Genomic DNA, 13,968 nt, shown 5'->3' with positions numbered 1-13,968 from the left:
AGTGATCAAGCTGGTTTTATGCCTGATAAATCTACATCGATTAACCTTAGACGGCTATTTCTTAATATTTAGAGGAGGAATCGGCAGGAGGTCGGGCCATACTATCCCTGGATGCTGCCAAAGCTTTTGATAGTGTCAAATGGCGATATCTATGGGAGGTGCTGTGAGTCATGGGATTTGGGAACACCTTTATATCATGGGTCCAACTATTATATTGCGACCCCAAAGCTAGGATCAGAGCTAATGGTGGTACATCAGAAGTCTTTGAGTTGGGAAGAGGTACACGTCAGCGATGCAGCTGTCCCCTCTTCTATTCGCAATTGCAATTACTCCGATCTTCAGATAGAATTGTGGGATTCCCCATGGGAGCCAGAGAGGAACGCGTGTCCCTTTATGCAGATGACATGCTCATCTATGTGGGAAATGTCGATGGGCCTCATAATGTCTCTTATACAGGACTTTGGAGACAGGTCTGGTCTTCGTATAAATTGGGACAAGTCCGTTCTGTTTCCGTTAGACCCGATCCCTGCTGGCCTCTCCCTCTCGTCCACCCAGCTGCAGGTTGCCCATGACTTCAAATATTTGGGAATCGTGGTTTCCTCAAACATTGGGCATTAAGTGAAAAATAATATAGATCCACTCCTTAACAAAATGTCCGAAAAAATCAATGCATGGTGTAAACTACCAATGTCTGAAATAGGTCGGAGTAATCTCCTTAAAATGGTTCTTATGCTGAAACTTAATAATGTCCTACATAACTCCCCTGTGTGGATTCCACAACGAATCTTTTTTAGAATACAAAGGCGCAGAAAACGGGCTAGGATTCGGTTGGATACTTTACAGAGAGGGAAAGATGCAGGGGGTCTCTCTATTCCTAATCCATGGCTATATTTTATTTCAGTAGCTGAGGTGTTAGGGGAGGACTCCTGGGGATAACGCATCTGCGCGGCTGATAGCACACATTATAGAAAATGAATCTCCTGTAGCCCTATTGAAACATGGCGGTCTCGCTGACAAGTTGGTCGGACTTCCTACACTTAATTTGATACATAAGGTTTGCCATAAGTGTCGTGACTTGCTGTCCAGACGGGGCTTCACTCAGGTCACTCCTCTGTGGAGAAATCCTCAGCTATCTGAAATATTTCGCCTGGAAGGGTTCTCCCCTTGGGAACGGAAGGGTGTGAAGTTTTTGTGTCAGCTGCAAAGAGATGGTGGGTTTAAATCATTTGAGCAATTCAAGAATGAGTTTGCCCTCCCCATACGGCCTTTTATCAATTTTTGCAGTTACAACACGTATTCCAGGGTCAGGCAAAGTCTGTGTCGCTTACATGCACAACAGTCCCATTGTTACAACAGATTCTCACCAGTGACTCCTCGAGTGGATTAATATCATCCATATATAGGAACTTGTTTGTAAAATCTGTGAAACATGATTCCTTAGTGGTCAAACAAAAATGGGAGGGGGAGGCTGGTTCTATCTCAGAGGAACAATGGAAAGCAGCATTGGCACTGACACCTCAGTTATCACTGTGCGAGGGCCAGCGTATGTCACGGTTACTGTATTTTTTGCTTTATAAGACGCACCCGATGATAAGACGCACCTAGGTTTCAGAGGAGGACAATAAGAAAAAAATATTTTTCATTAGACCCCAGATCAGGCCAGAAATCAGATCCCCAATGTTAATAAGACCCTCAATCAGACCTCACATCAGACCCCCATGCCATATATTAGCCCCCCATGCCATTTATAAGCCACCCATGTTATTTATCAGCCCCCATGCCATCTATGAGCCCCAATGCCATTTATGAGCCTCAATTATGGCCCCCATGCCATTTATGAGCCCCATTATGAGCCCCCATGCCATCTATGAGCCCCAGTGCCATTTATGAGCCTCCATTATGACCCCCCATTCCATTTATCAGCCCCCATTATGAGCCCCCAGTGCAATTTATTAGCCCCCTTGTCATTTATGAGCCCCCATGCCACAGATCAAATAAAATAAAAATAAAACACTTCTGCTCCTGGACGCAGCTCCTCACCTATAGCGCGCTCTGTCTTCTTTCTGCTGTGGCTGTGCTGTGACCCAACGCGCACAGCATGAGGTCACAGAGTGCCCTCACGCTGTGCGCAGCCACAGCACAGCCGACAGCCGAGGACCAGGAAGCGGTGAGTACAGAGCCTTCACTGCTTCCTGGTCCTCCGGTACTAATGAGCGCTTCCAATGGAAGTGCTCATTAGTATTCGCTTTATAAGATGCAGGGCCATTTTCCACCTTTTGGGAGAAAAAAAAGTGCATCTTATAAAGTGAAAAATACGGTATTTCTCGTTCACCGGGTATATCGGACTCCATCCTTTCTGTTCAAGATTGGGTTAGGAACAATGCCTCCTTCCCTAGATGTGGGGAGAGTCCTGCATCCATGATACACATGTTCTGGAAGTGTACGGTGCTTAGGACTTTTTGGACAGGCGTGCTAACTTGTATTAAAGACGCATATCAAATTGCGGTCCCGCCTGGTCCGAGGGCGTGTGTGCTGGGAATATTGGACATTAAAAAACAAAATTCATGCCTGGAAGTGCAGTGTCTGATCTTCCAGGCCAGGAAATGAATTGCTAAATATTGGCTTAGACCCTGGCCCCCATCTAGGGCTGAATGTTTGAACAGAATGTCCGAGATCCTTCACCTGGAAAAAAGTGTATACACTAAAAGACAATGCTTGGTTAAGTATACCAAAATCTAGGACAAATGGGTAGCTGTCACAGCCAGACAGCTGAGAAGCGCTCACAGGAGCTTTTCAGATCCTCCTCCTTGAATTTCTTTGTTTTGGTTTAGTTTCTCATCTCGTTAGTCTATCTCAGCTGTCATGCAGTCGGACTGATTGCTGCCCTTTAAGTTCCTCCCCATAATGCAGTAGTGTGCGGCTGATACAACTTCCTGGAGTGTGTGTGCATGCTGTTCCCAGTTCCCAGTTCCCAGTTCCCAGTCGTCTGCAAGATAAGTGCTGTTTATGTATTTATGATTTTCTTTTTTCTGGATCCAGGTGACCCTGACTCCCTCCGTGTCAGTGTAGGGAGCCGGTGGTCTTGTCCCCTCACTATTGTAGGGTATTCAGGTAATAGATAGCCGAGGAACGTGGATATGCGCCCATCCACCTTTGGGGTGTTCGCATAGGCTGAGCAGTGAGGGAGAGCGGCAGGTCTATTGCAGGGGTCTCCCTTTGTTCCTTAGTTGTGGATCCAGAGAGACATTGTTTATATGGTATTGTCTTGTTTCCTGTACACCATCAGTGACATTATCAGCCGCCAAAACCGTCTCAAGCATGGATCCGGTTTCACTTTTGGCTGAACGCTTTCAGGGTCTTGCTTTGGAGGTAGCTGATCTCCGTAAGACTTTTTCTCAGTTTCAAGTGACCGGTTCAGCTTCCGTTTATGGAGTTTGTGCTGAGCCTAAGATCTCGCTCCCGGATACGTTCTCCGGGGGTAGTGAGAATTTTGTGCGTTTTAGAGAGGCTTGCAAACTCCATTTTCGCCTTCTTCCCCATTCTTCTGGTGATGAAGAACGGAGGGTGGGGATCATTATATCGCTGCTCAGGGATAACGCTCAGTCCTGGGCCTTTTCGCTGCCGGAGGGGGCACGGCCCCTCCGTTCTGTGGATGAATTATTTTTAGCCCTGGGTCAGATATATGATGATCCGGATCGTATTGCTCTGGCTGAGTCTAGACTACGTCTGTTATGCCAGGGTAAACAATCCGCAGAGATATACTGCTCAGAATTTCGGAGATGGGCAGCAGATACGGGTTGGAATGATGCTGCACTCCGAAGTCAATTTTGCTATGGTCTTTCAGAGGGATTGAGAGATGCATTTGCCTTTCATGAAAGACCTACCTCCTTGGATTCTGCTATGTCTCAGGCTGTTCGTATTGACAGGCGTCTTAGAGAGAGAGGAGAGATCTCTCCTTCCTGTCATACTCAGTCCCGGGACAGTGCAGCGGTCTCATTCTGTGCACAGGGGTCTCAGTCGCTGTCAACCCCTTCTGAGCAGGAGCCCATGCAGCTGGGGTTGATTGCCTCTGACAATAGAAGATTCAGCCCGCAGGGGAGGGTTTGTTTTTGTTGTGGAGGTATAAATCATCTGGCAAATGTTTGTCCCTCTAGGAGATTCAGGCAGTTTTCTGGGAGTAATAAAGAGACAAAAAGGAAAAAATCTTTTAAAAATGTTCCGTCTGCTACTATTGGCAGGGTTGAGGCGGAAATTGAAGGTTTCCCGTTTGCTTGTAGTTCCCGTTTTGTCCTGCCTGCTAGGGTGGCGCTAGAGAGCAAGAGCATTTTTTGTGAGATTTTTGTGGATAGTGGAGCAGCTGTCAACCTCATTGATAATCAATTTGCAATAACTCATGGTTTCCAGGTATGCACTTTGGGAAAGGATATTCCTGTTTTTGCTATTGATTCAGCTCCACTTTCTCAGAAATCATTAAAGGGCATAGTTCACAATATCCGTTTAATTGTGAGTGATGCTCATGTTGAGGATGTGTCATGTTTCATCCTTAGCGGTTTGCCTACTCCTCTAGTGTTGGGGCTACCCTGGCTCACTAAACATAACCCCACCATTGATTGGCAAGCGAGGCAAATAAATGGTTGGAGTAACTTTTGCAGAGAGAATTGCCTCATAACATCTGTTTCTGAGGTTTCTACTAAGACTGTACCACCTTTCCTCTCTGAATTTTTGGATGTCTTCTCTGAGAGTGGAGTTCAGGGTTTACCTCCGCACAGGGAGTATGATTGCCCTATTAATCTCATCCCAGGCGCCAAGCTGCCTAAATCTCATTTATACAATCTCTCCCAACCTGAGAGGGTCGCTATGCGTGCTTATATCTCTGAGAGTCTGAGAAAAGGACACATACGACCCTCGAAGTCACCTGTTGCCGCTGGTTTTTTCTTTGTTATGAAAAAAGATGGTTCTTTAAGACCTTGTCTGGATTTCAGGGAGCTGAACAGTATCACTATTCGTGATCCTTATCCGCTTCCTCTGATCCCGGACCTGTTTAACCAGGTTGTTGGGGCTAAAGTCTTTTCCAAATTAGACCTAAGAGGGGCATACAACCTGGTTAGGGTCAGAGAGGGAGACGAATGGAAGACGGCTTTCAATACCCCTGAGGGCCATTTTGAGAATTTGGTTATGCCTTTTGGTTTGATGAATGCCCCAGCCGTTTTTCAGCATTTTGTCAACAGCATTTTTTATCATTTAATGGGAAAAATTGTATTAGTGTATTTGGATGACATTTTGATTTTTTCTCCTGATTTCAAGACTCATAAGGAACACTTACGTCAGGTCTTGCTCATCCTGCGGGAGAATAAATTATACGCGAAACTGGAAAAATGTGTGTTTGCGGTTCCAGAGATCCAATTTCTGGGGTTTCTTGTCTCCGCTTCTGGTTTTCGCATGGACCCCGAGAAGGTCCGCGCTGTGCTTGAGTGGGAGCTTCCTGAGAATCAGAAGGCGCTGATGTGTTTTTTGGGCTTTGCTAATTATTACAGGAAATTTATTTTGAATTATTCCTCTGTTGTTAAACCACTCACTGATATGACCAGAAAGGGGGTAGATTTTTCTTCCTGGTCGATAGAGGCGCGTAAGGCCTTTTCTAATATCAAGGAGAGTTTTGCTTCCGCTCCCATCCTAGTACAACCTGATATTTCGTTACCCTTCATAGTTGAGGTTGATGCTTCTGAGGTAGGGGTGGGTGCGGTCTTGTCTCAGGGTTCCTCTACTGCCAAATGGCAACCGTGTGCCTTTTTCTCAAAGAAACTCTCCTCCGCAGAGAGAAATTATGATGTGGGAGATAGGGAATTGTTGGCCATCAAGTTGGCTTTTGAGGAATGGCGCCATTGGCTAGAGGGAGCCAGACACCCTATTACCGTGTTTACTGACCATAAAAATCTGGCCTACTTGGAGTCAGCCAAGCGTCTGAACCCGAGACAGGCCAGATGGTCTTTGTTCTTTTCAAGGTTTAATTTTGTTGTTACGTTCCGCCCTGGGGTTAAGAATGTGAAGGCAGATGCCCTGTCACGTTGTTTTCCGGGAGGTGGGAATTTTGAAGACCCGGGTCCCATTTTGGCTGAAGGTGTGGTGGTCTCTGCTCTTTTTCCTGAATTGGAGGCAGAGGTGCAGGCAGCCCAGTCAGAAGCTCCTGATCTTTGTCCTCCTGGGAGGTTGTTTGTGCCTCTCGCTTTGAGACACAAGATTTTTAAAGAACACCACGATACGGTCCTTGCTGGGCACCCGGGGGCAAGAGCCACACTGGATCTCATTGCTCGGAGATTCTGGTGGCCTGCGCTTCGTAAGTCGGTTGAGGGTTTTGTGGCAGCTTGCGAGACTTGCGCTCGTGCCAAGGTCCCTCATTCACGGCCATCAGGTCCTCTCCTTCCTTTGCCCATTCCTTCCCGTCCTTGGACACATCTGTCCATGGACTTTATAACGAACTTGCCTCGTTCCTCGGGGAAGTCTGTGATTCTGGTGGTGGTGGACCGTTTTAGCAAAATGGTGCATTTTATCCCTTTTCCTGGTTTGCCCAATGCTAAGACGCTGGCGCAGGCATTTATTGACCACATTGTCAAATTGCATGGGATTCCTTCAGACATAGTCTCTGATAGGGGCACGCAGTTTGTTTCCAGATTCTGGAAGGCTTTCTGTTCTCGCTTGGGGGTTCGGTTGTCATTCTCTTCTGCTTTCCATCCGCAGTCGAATGGCCAGACAGAGCGCGTCAATCAGAATCTGGAGACATATCTGCGCTGTTTTGTGGCGGAGAATCAGGAGGATTGGTGTTCTTTTTTGTCCCTTGCTGAGTTTGCTTTAAATAACCGTCGTCAGGAGTCCTCTGATAAGTCACCATTTTTTGGTGCATATGGGTTTCATCCGCAGTTTGGGACTTTCTCGGGAGAGGGCTCTTCTGGTTTGCCTGATGAGGACAGATTCTCCTCGTCTTTGTCATCTATTTGGCAAAAGATTCAGGATAATCTAAAGAGCATGAGTGAGAGATATAAGCGTGTGGCGGATAAGAGACGTGTGCCTGGTCCGGACCTGAATGTTGGTGATCTGGTGTGGTTGTCTACCAAGAATATCAAATTGAAGGTTCCCTCCTGGAAGTTGGGTCCTAGGTTTATTGGGCCTTACAAGATCCTGTCTGTCATCAATCCTGTTGCCTACCGTCTTGATCTTCCTCAGACTTGGAAGATCCATAATGTTTTTCATAAGTCCTTATTGAAACCTTATGTTCAACCTATTGTACCCTCGCCTTTGCCTCCTCCTCCGATTATGGTTGATGGAAATCTTGAATTTCAGGTCTCTAGGATTGTGGATTCTCGTCTTGTCCGCGGTTCCCTCCAGTACCTCGTTCATTGGGAGGGTTATGGTCCTGAGGAGAGGATGTGGGTCCCAGTGACGGACATTAAGGCCTCTCGTCTCATCAGGGCTTTCCATAGGTCCCATCCTGAGAAGGTGGGCTCTGAGTGTCCGGAGTCCACTCCTAGAGGGAGGGGTAATGTCACAGCCAGACAGCTGAGAAGCGCTCACAGGAGCTTTTCAGATCCTCCTCCTTGAATTTCTTTGTTTTGGTTTAGTTTCTCATCTCGTTAGTCTATCTCAGCTGTCATGCAGTCGGACTGATTGCTGCCCTTTAAGTTTCTCCCCATAATGCAGTAGTGTGCGGCTGATACAACTTCCTGGAGTGTGTGTGCATGCTGTTCCCAGTTCCCAGTTCCCAGTCCTCAGTCGTCAGTCGTCTGCAAGATAAGTGCTGTTTATGTATTTATGATTTTCTCTTTTCTGGATCCAGGTGACCCTGACTCCCTCCGTGTCAGTGTAGGGAGCCGGTGGTCGTGTCCCCTCACTATTGTAGGGTCTTCAGGTAATAGATAGCCGAGGAACGTGGATATGCGCCCATCCACCTTTGGGGTGTTCGCATAGGCTGAGCAGTGAGGGAGAGCGGCAGGTCTATTGCAGGGGTCTCCCTTTGTTCCTTAGTTGTGGATCCAGAGAGACATTGTTTATATGGTATTGTCTTGTTTCCTGTACACCATCCGTGACAGTAGCGTACAGGACCACGGTGATATTGCTTGGCTTATAGATCTTTTACCTGGGTTGGGGTGAGTGGCCTCAGAGATACGTGTGATTTTGGAACATGCATACGCGAGACCGGAATTGGGATAGGGAACTATGGTGGGTGACCCAGTGCGGAGGAGCTTAGCGAATAGTTTATCTTGGAAAGAATAGGTGTGGAGCTCACATGTAGAGTGTTGGCAATATCTTTCTCGGTGCTCTGATGCATTATACCTATATTAATGGGCCTGGCCCGTCTTATCGCTGGTTGGGCGAGTGGGTGGGAGGGATAGGGGTTGTTTATGTAATATTAATATGTATTACAGTTGAAAGGGTATTTCTCTATATCATGTACTTTTAGCATTGAAAGTTGGATGTGAGCTATGAAAATGTCCTGATAATCTTTTACATGTCCAATGGGATTGTATGTACCCATTCCTTTATCCTCGGATGGGTTGTTCTTTTTCTTTATGTGCATTGGAAAAAAAATGTTAATAAAAATTATCTGATTGAAAAAAAATACAAACTTGTCTGTAGAGTATGAATCTGTGCCTGACCATACAGACATTGACTATTGTAAAGAAAGCATCTCTAGTGTAAAGATGGCCGTGCACGTTAGTCTAAAGTTGGTCAAAATGGACGATTTCAACTAAAAGAATGTTTGTCAGTTGAAATGTAACAATGAACAATTGTTTTAGCTAACCAATGAAAGACCATTTTCATCTAAAAAGAAGTCAGTCGTGTTTAATATTTTCATCCGATAGTTGGACAAAAGACCTTCAATTCAAAGAACGATTGTTTCTGGATGAAGGATCATTCTTTGAAAGAATGTTCCCAGAAAGATATTTCGTCCATCTTCCAGTTCCATTGATCTGGTATGGGCACTTTGAAAACCTGTAACAATATGGACTAACATGTGTATGGCCGTGTCTATGAAATGAACGTTCAACTGATGTTTAACCAACAACCAACTTCTGTCTCATGTGTACGGCCAGTTTTAGTGAGGGGATAACCACTCCACTCCCGCTATCAGTCTTCCATAATTTGTTATCGTGTTTCATATCTTATGCTTTAAAGCAAGATAACAAATATCCTACGTATATCCTGTAAACATATCCTATGATTTAAAGACTTTAAACATTTGTGTGAAAATTTAAGACAAAATATGGAATAGGCACTCTACATCTGAAACCATTCAGAGGGAATATATCCTGAATGAATAATATTTCCCCAACTACATTCATAATAAATAAAACCAGTTCAAAAACACAATTAAAATATAAATGGTTAAAGTACACATAAGATGCTTGAATAAATATAACAACAGTTCACCCCCGTGTCAGTTTGACAATGGTGCTCTGTCAAGTCGACTCACCACTTTCAATATGGCAATTGGCTATATATAGCTGGGGCAAACACTCTGCATTTGAAACCGACCAATGAGGGTATCTCTCTATATAGACATTTATTATAACACAATGACAAGAGCACCATATCCCGAGTAACAAGAGGGTGAGCCGCTGTTTTCCTTATGGTTTAAAATATGGAATAGGCAATATGTAAGTTTTTCTGTCTGTGTGAACTCACCTCCATATTGTACAATGTAGAAATCCTTGATGGGATCTTGAAGATACTCATGTTCCACCTGACACGTGATTTTTGGATTACCTTGCTCCTCAAGAAATGTGACATTTACTGAGCTGTTCCTTGTTAAGGTCTCATCCGGATTTGTCTCATCATCCTGTGTCACCAATCCACTTATGGTTTGACCATTTTTTAGCCAAATCACCTTCATATCTTTTGGGAAGAGGTTTGTGATAGAACATTGGAGAAGACTTATCCCACCTCTCAGGATGGCCTTTTTATGTATCTTGACCACTGGTATAGCTGAAAAACTATACAGAATTAGAATTTATACAGAAAAATGTATTATTTCTCCCATATAATAAATAACCGTCTAGAGGTTTACTCTTTAGAAATTTTCATATTTTCAGTTAAATATTTGATTTATTCTAGAATGTGTCAGAAACAATCTAAAGGAAAATTATTAACTGACTTGTTGCTTTTTATGAGCAACAGGGATTTCCTTGCTGCCTCTTCTTCTCCTGTGTACTAGCATTGTCCGCCTTACACCTGAATCGGGGTCAGATTATCACCTTGCTTTGTCTGGTTCATTCAGGGGAGAGATTTTGATTGGTTAGCCTTCCTCTAAATGCTCAGGCTCTGCCTCTCTGCTTGCTGAGAATAGCATTTGCAAGAAGATTGTACTGTTCTTTATCGTGTATTATAGACGTAGAATACGGTCCTTGATGGTAGCACCAGAGTCAAACTTGGATTACTTGGGCCTAGCAGAAAAAATTATTCTTGAGGCCCAGCCGTTATAGCATCAATAAAGTTTAATAAGTTTTATATCAAAGAAATACAGGGAGTGCAGAATTATTAGGCAAATGAGTATTTTGACCACATCATCCTCTTTATGCATGTTGTCTTACTCCAAGCTGTATAGGCTCGAAAGCCTACTACCAATTAAGCATATTAGGTGATGTGCATCTCTGTAATGAGAAGGGGTGTGGTCTAATGACATCAACACCCTATATCAGGTGTGCATAATTATTAGGCAACTTCCTTTCCTTTGGCAAAATGGGTCAAAAGAAGGACTTGACAGGCTCAGAAAAGTCAAAAATAGTGAGATATCTTGCAGAGGGATGCAGCACTCTTAAAATTGCAAAGCTTCTGAAGCGTGATCATCGAACAATCAAGCGTTTCATTCAAAATAGTCAACAGGGTCGCAAGAAGCGTGTGGAAAAACCAAGGCGCAAAATAACTGCCCATGAACTGAGAAAAGTCAAGCGTGCAGCTGCCAAGATGCCACTTTCCACCAGTTTGGCCATATTTCAGAGCTGCAACATCACTGGAGTGCCCAAAAGCACAAGGTGTGCAATACTCAGAGACATGGCCAAGGTAAGAAAGGCTGAAAGACGACCACCACTGAACAAGACACACAAGCTGAAACGTCAAGACTGGGCCAAGAAATATCTCAAGACTGATTTTTCTAAGGTTTTATGGACTGATGAAATGAGAGTGAGTCTTGATGGGCCAGATGGATGGGCCCGTGGCTGGATTGGTAAAGGGCAGAGAGCTCCAGTCCGACTCAGACGCCAGCAAGGTGGAGGTGGAGTACTGGTTTGGGCTGGTATCATCAAAGATGAGCTTGTGGGGCCTTTTCGGGTTGAGGATGGAGTCAAGTTCAACTCCCAGTCCTACTGCCAGTTTCTGGAAGACACCTTCTTCAAGCAGTGGTACAGGAAGAAGTCTGCATCCTTCAAGAAAAACATGATTTTCATGCAGGACAATGCTCCATCACACGCGTCCAAGTACTCCACAGCGTGGCTGTCAAGAAAGGGTATAAAAGAAGAAAATCTAATGACATGGCCTCCTTGTTCACCTGATCTGAACCCCATTGAGAACCTGTGGTCCATCATCAAATGTGAGATTTACAAGGAGGGAAAACAGTACACCTCTCTGAACAGTGTCTGGGAGGCTGTGGTTGCTGCTGCACGCAATGTTGATGGTGAACAGATCAAAACACTGACAGAATCCATGGATGGCAGGCTTTTAAGCGTCCTTGCAAAGAAAGGTGGCTATATTGGTCACTGATTTGTTTTTGTTTTGTTTTTGAATGTCAGAAATGTATATTTGTGAATGTTGAGATGTTATATTGGTTTCACTGGTAAAAATAAATAATTGAAATGGGTATATATTTGTTTTTTGTTAAGTTGCCTAATAATTATGCACAGTAATAGTCACCTGCACACACAGATATCCCCCTAAAATAGCTAAAACTAAAAACAAACTAAAAACTACTTCCAAAAATATTCAGCTTTGATATTAATGAGTTTTTGGGGTTCATTGAGAACATGGTTGTTGTTCAATAATAAAATTAATCCTCAAAAATACAACTTGCCTAATAATTCTGCACTCCCTGTAGACCCTAGTGGAAAGTGATGGGCTCTAAAGGCGTCTAAATGTATTTTTTTCCTGGATCTTTGGGGCCCACTATAGTATCAGAGCGTATCCTATGGTACTCTGGTGGGCCAGTCCAAGCCTGGGTAGCACCATACAGTAGTACAGAGGGTGTACATGCCCATTATTCATAACTTTTCTATGAACAATAAAAATTCTGTGTGTACAAAGCGTTATTCACAGTAGTTTTTAATCTGTCTGCTAGGGTAAGGATTCCTGGGGTTCATTTACAAACAGATATACGCCATTTTATGGCATATATCTTTGGCAGATTGTGGCACAATGTGACTTTTTCCCGTTCATGCCAGGTCTAAAAAAGGGGATGTGGTAGGGAAGGGGGCGGGCCAGTAAACCCGTCTCATTTATCATTTTTTACGCCTATTTTAGGCGTAGAAAATGGTCTAAACCTATGCCAGCAAGGGAGCTGGTGTACGTTTAGACAGGCGGTGGATACGCCAAAGTTCTGTGAAGGCTGATATCTCTACAAAATTTCGGAGCATCCAACGTTAGCTAAAGAGGTTATTAAGACCCGCATCTAAAACGCCAGTCTTAATCAATGACCCCCTTACTCACTTGCCCAAAAATGTTGCTACTTTTTGCATTTTTACACCACTTCAGTTTTGAAATATGGGTGGGAAAGTGGATGTGGTTAACATGTTAATGAGTGTCACTCCAGATTTATCAGTGAGATTTTTTGAAAAAGTGACAATCTCACTGCAATAGGAGGGCGGAGTATCTTTTCTAGACAAACGTGTTAAGTTTAAAGATAAGACAAATTTCTAAAAAAATATGTGACAGTTGATAAATGTGGCATAAAGAACGACAACGCAGACTCAAGCAAAACTGACTTTAATCTCCTCCTGATAAATTCCCCTCATAACGTCTACTGAGAAAACCGCCCTCATTATGGACCCATCGTATAATGTACTCACCAAGAATATTTAACTCAATGTTCTTTTCTTGATTGTTTGGGGTGTAAATCACAGTGCACTTGTATGTGCCCTTATCAGAGACTGCCACATTGTGGATGGTCAGAGAGGCATTGCCCTGCTTGACGGTTTGCCCATCTATGGTGAATCGTGAAGTAGACTCCTTTGTCTTACTGTCGTATCTTGCAATCTCCTTTTCTCCAAAGTGCCAGAAGACGGCCAAGAACTGTGGGTTTATTGGGTATTTTTCTACTTTGAAAGTGCAGGGCATAAGAACATCAGTGTGAACTATCCCAACTTTTGAAGGAGGAACAGTGATCTCAAATCCAGAACCTGTGGGAGTGAAGAGAGTGTTAAAGGGCTTTTTTTCAGAATGGTGGTGTCAAAACCTACCAGAACCATGGTGATCTTCTGAGATCTGTTCCTGCTTCTGGCCAGGGGTGCACCTAGCTTTTCTGCTGCCGGAGGCAAAAACTGAAACTGCGTCCCCTCCGCCCCCCCAATGCCAATTTCTTAACCTAACCCCTTTGCCACAATGAAAGCACTCATTGCCCATAGCCATTCTGCTGCTCCCCTCTTGCCCCTACCTGATGCTGCCTGAGGCAATCGCCTCACCTGGCCTCATTGGTGATGCACCCCTACTTCTGGCTAAACACTGTATATATGTGATAAACAGTGACCACACCCATACACAGATATGCATAAATTGATTCATAAAACAACTGGACGTGGGAAGGGTTCTACAGTGACCTGAGAAGAAAACAGAGGAGCTCTTCTGATCTTTAGGTTTGGGCAGAGTGTACAGGAGCTCCTGTCTGATCCATACTCCGGCAGGCAGCTGCACCATGTGGATTCGTGTACCCTTGGGAGTCGCACATATGCAGGTTACATGATGTTCCAGAGTTGCCAGTTGAACTCTAGAACA

General features: G+C 44.3%; 1 protein-coding gene across 2 annotated transcripts in view; it reads right to left on the bottom strand.

Moving 5' to 3' along the window:
- LOC121008481 overlaps positions 1 to 13,968 on the bottom strand; it is a 74,415-nt gene that overhangs the window by 37,941 nt on the left and 22,506 nt on the right. For both annotated transcript variants that reach the window (XM_040441069.1, XM_040441070.1), the window contains exons 2-3: positions 13,047 to 13,376; positions 9,679 to 9,978 (exon numbers count right to left, since the gene is read on the bottom strand). In XM_040441069.1, the coding sequence (XP_040297003.1) occupies positions 9,679 to 9,978; positions 13,047 to 13,376 (630 nt within the window). The remainder of the gene's footprint in view (positions 1 to 9,678; positions 9,979 to 13,046; positions 13,377 to 13,968) is intronic.

This window comes from Bufo bufo, chromosome 7, assembly GCF_905171765.1.
Source record: "Bufo bufo chromosome 7, aBufBuf1.1, whole genome shotgun sequence".
NCBI lineage: Eukaryota > Metazoa > Chordata > Amphibia > Anura > Bufonidae > Bufo > Bufo bufo.
Note: the sequence above shows the minus strand (reverse complement) of the source record. Positions and strands in the feature narration are given on the sequence as shown.